The 3,169-nt window shown below is 43.8% G+C and overlaps 1 protein-coding gene and 1 long non-coding RNA gene across 2 annotated transcripts in view; one reads left to right on the forward strand and one right to left on the reverse strand.

The window, feature by feature from the left end:
• Positions 1-1,435: 1,435 nt before the first annotated feature.
• LOC102980021 (interferon alpha-17-like) lies at positions 1,436-2,170 on the reverse strand. The gene has a single exon (XM_007121452.4). The coding sequence runs from the start codon at positions 2,066-2,068 to the stop codon at positions 1,553-1,555; it is 516 nt and encodes a 171-aa protein (XP_007121514.2). The 5' UTR covers positions 2,069-2,170; the 3' UTR covers positions 1,436-1,552.
• A 114-nt stretch (positions 2,171-2,284) lies between these two features.
• Positions 2,285-3,169, forward strand: part of LOC114485720 (uncharacterized) — a 3,912-nt gene continuing 3,027 nt past the window's right edge. Inside the window, exon 1 of the long non-coding RNA XR_003679061.2 lies at positions 2,285-2,788. This is a non-coding gene — a long non-coding RNA (uncharacterized lncRNA). The remainder of the gene's footprint in view (positions 2,789-3,169) is intronic.

Here is a 3,169-nt window from a genome sequence, read left to right on the forward strand (position 1 = left end):
ATAGTAAGACATGACCTGACCTATTGTGTCCTCAGCATACCTCCCGGAAGTCTGTAATATACCTAAAAGGAGAGGCACCATCTTACTCAACCCCGTTTCCTAGACAGTTAGTCCAGTCCCTATCATTTCTGGAGCTCAATCCATACTCATGAAGGGACCAGCGATGATAGTAATAGGAGAAGGAACAATACCAACATATATTAGATATGATATGAGAGGACGATAATCTACAGAGACTTTGTAAATTCTTCATGGTTCTACAAGGGAAGTGATAATGGAATATTGTGTGAGATATTTTTTAAAGTTCATTTGCAGGAATATTTTCTTCTTCAGGTTTGCATTTTCAGTACTTAGACGATCAGGATGAGAATCATGGGCCTGGACACAAATGGAAGAGTCGCTCTCCACTTTTTCTTCAGTCATCCTCAAGTACTTGCAAGGAGCTGCCTGATCATACTTTTTTCGTCTCCCTCAGGCAATAAGGAAACAACTTGTGTCTACATTTGTGGATATTTTCCTCGTAGGCTACGCCTTTGGGCATCAATTTGAATGCTTCTTTCCAACAGTCTCTGATGCTGTGAACTCTGAGTGACATCCGTGTCATCTTCCCCAAGCTGAACTGGTGGAATAAGAATCTGGGTCTGATTGTGGGTTTGTTTTTTTCCAATTTTCTTTATTTCAGCAAATGAACCATAAAAATACATGAAATCATAATACCACTGAGTCTGAGGATAAACATCCAAACTTGACGTTTTATTTCTTTTAAGGCAGAACTAGAGGATGAGATTTTTTTTAAACTTTTTATTTTATCCTGGAGTATATTTGATTAACAATGCTGTGCTAGCCTCAGGTGTACAGCAAAGTGATTCAGCCACACGCATTGATGCATCCATTCTTTCTCAAACTCCCCTCCCATCTAGGTTGCCACATCATATTGAGCAGAGTTATAGTGCTGGCCCTTGAAAACCTCCCATGTGATGCACCAGAATTTGTCCCTTCACCAATGAGTGGGATAGACTCAAGTACTGCAGAAAAATTTGGAGTCACCTGTTGATGATGGAAAAATCCACAAAACAGGGGGTACCCATGTCCCCGAATCACTCTTTGGAGAGCAACTTAGAGCATCCATCTGATCAGGAATGCCTGCCTTGTGTTCTTACACCAGGGAAAGAGAAGATTCTATTACGATCAAATTCCTGACAGCATTCTGTTTACCTGTTACAGCAGCCAGCATTAAGTTAACTGACAAATATGTCTAACACCACACTATCCAAAAAACCTTTCTATACTTCATATGTTGAAAATAGCAAATACCCCTCCCCAAACTTAAAGTGATCTTTTAAATTACGTTATAAAATTATTCATACAAGAAAAGAGATTGTGTTCTTCTGCCAAAACCTTTTGTAAAATCATGATTTTCATTTCAGACATTTTTCAGCCTGTGAGGAAACGCCAGTCGAGATTGCTTTGGACTTGAACACTGACGTAATTGAATGAAAAGCGTCACGAGTATAAAAGTATTCTGTATTTGTTGCCATTTCTTTGTGGATTCTTACATAAGGGAGAGGCACCTTTCAATTTCCACTCTGACAACCTCCCAGGCACAGGGGCTGTATTCCTTTGCCTTCAGGTAGACATGGATTCCGTGGAAATACTCCCGGGCAGCAAGTCCCAAATCTCGACAATCCAGATTGTCTTTTTTCATCTGCTCCAGTCGGTGCAGCCTCAGATGAAGGCTAAAGAGAAGTTTATCGAGGAGGGTGTTGTTCCAGGCAGCACGGCTGTCCTCCGTGGTGAAGAGGTTGAAGATCTGCTGGAGCATCAGATGGTGGGGACAGGTGCCTTGAGTCATCTGGATTGGGGTGATATTCTCTCTTTTCCAAGGAAGTTTGAAGTCGGTTCTGTCCTTTAGGCACCACTGAGCGGGGATCCTTTGCATCTGTTCCAAATGTTGGAAGACTTCCTTGTTTTCCTGGCTATGGCTTCTAGGCAATTTCCAGCCAAGAGAGCAGGCGGGGATGGAGCAGAGCAGCATCACTCCTGCCACTAGCAAATAGATCTGGCCCATTGAGAATGAGTGATTCACCAGATGGCCGCCAGGGGGCGCGCGGGCACCGCCAAACAATTAGTGGGAAGCTTCCTTCCCTGGAACTGTGGACAGCGTCCTTCCGTAGGCGGCCGGTGAAGGGCGAAGGGTTTGTTTGGGAAACGCTGACTATTGAGTTTGCCGTCTGCAGATGTCTCCTGCAGCTCGAGACACAGGGCGAAAAGTAGTTACTGCGCCTGCTTTAATAATCAGCCTAGTGCGCGAACAACCTTGTTTTTCTCGGTGCTGAGTGTTGAAAAGGAAGCCTGTCGCGGCCTCGCCAAAGACATTTTCGTCTGGTTGGGAACCGGAACCTGCATTTTCGGGGCTTCCCCTGAGTTTTGCGCTTTATTTTCTCACAGAAACTTGAGCGAGGCAATTTTTGGGAAAGAAGCCTTTTTCTGAGCGGTCTGAGGTGGGGAATCGGAGCGATTCCCAGCCTCAGAGAAAGGGGAGCCGATTTTACAGATTCGGGCTCGTTTCTGGCGCGAGGCAGCGAAGGCTCAGAGCAAGGGGAACGCAGCGGCAGCGATGGAACGACAGGACGGTGTTGGGCACGCCCTGGTGGGTGAGTCGGAGCGCGGCCACCACCGGGGCCGAGGACGCGGGAGCTGAGCGCCCCGGTAGATGCTCTGGGGCTTTCACAGTGTCTGTCAACGATACAGCGTTGAAGTGAGGGAGAAAGTATTGAATATCTGAAAGGTAGGAATATTAAAAAACTCACAGCATTTTACTTTTGATATTTTGAAATTAATTGTAAAACTTAATTCATATCCTATTTAAATTACATATTTTAAATGTTTCATATTTTTATAATAAATTTATGTTAAAATAATTTCAATATTAAGCATAGAATATTGAAATATATTTTCCTATTAAGATACAGCGTTTTATTAAACTTTAAACTATACTGTCTTTATAGTAAAGTAAGTATTTAATGTAATTAGTTATGTGTTTATTTATTTTAGGCTGGGTTCGGTCTTCATTCAGGTGCCCGGGGTTCTCATTGTGGTGGCTTCTTTGTGGCTCACGGGCTTGGTTGCTTCGCGGCATGTGGGATCTTCCGAGACTAGGGCTCGAACC

The sequence above is a fragment of the Physeter macrocephalus genome, unplaced genomic scaffold, assembly GCF_002837175.3.
Source record: "Physeter macrocephalus isolate SW-GA unplaced genomic scaffold, ASM283717v5 random_2727, whole genome shotgun sequence".
Lineage (NCBI taxonomy): Eukaryota > Metazoa > Chordata > Mammalia > Artiodactyla > Physeteridae > Physeter > Physeter macrocephalus.

What these genes read in the sequence shown, in the direction of transcription:
- LOC102980021 (XM_007121452.4), bottom strand. Translation starts at nt 2,068, where the DNA reads ATGGGCCAGATCTATTTGCTAGTGGCAGGAGTGATGCTGCTCTGCTCC.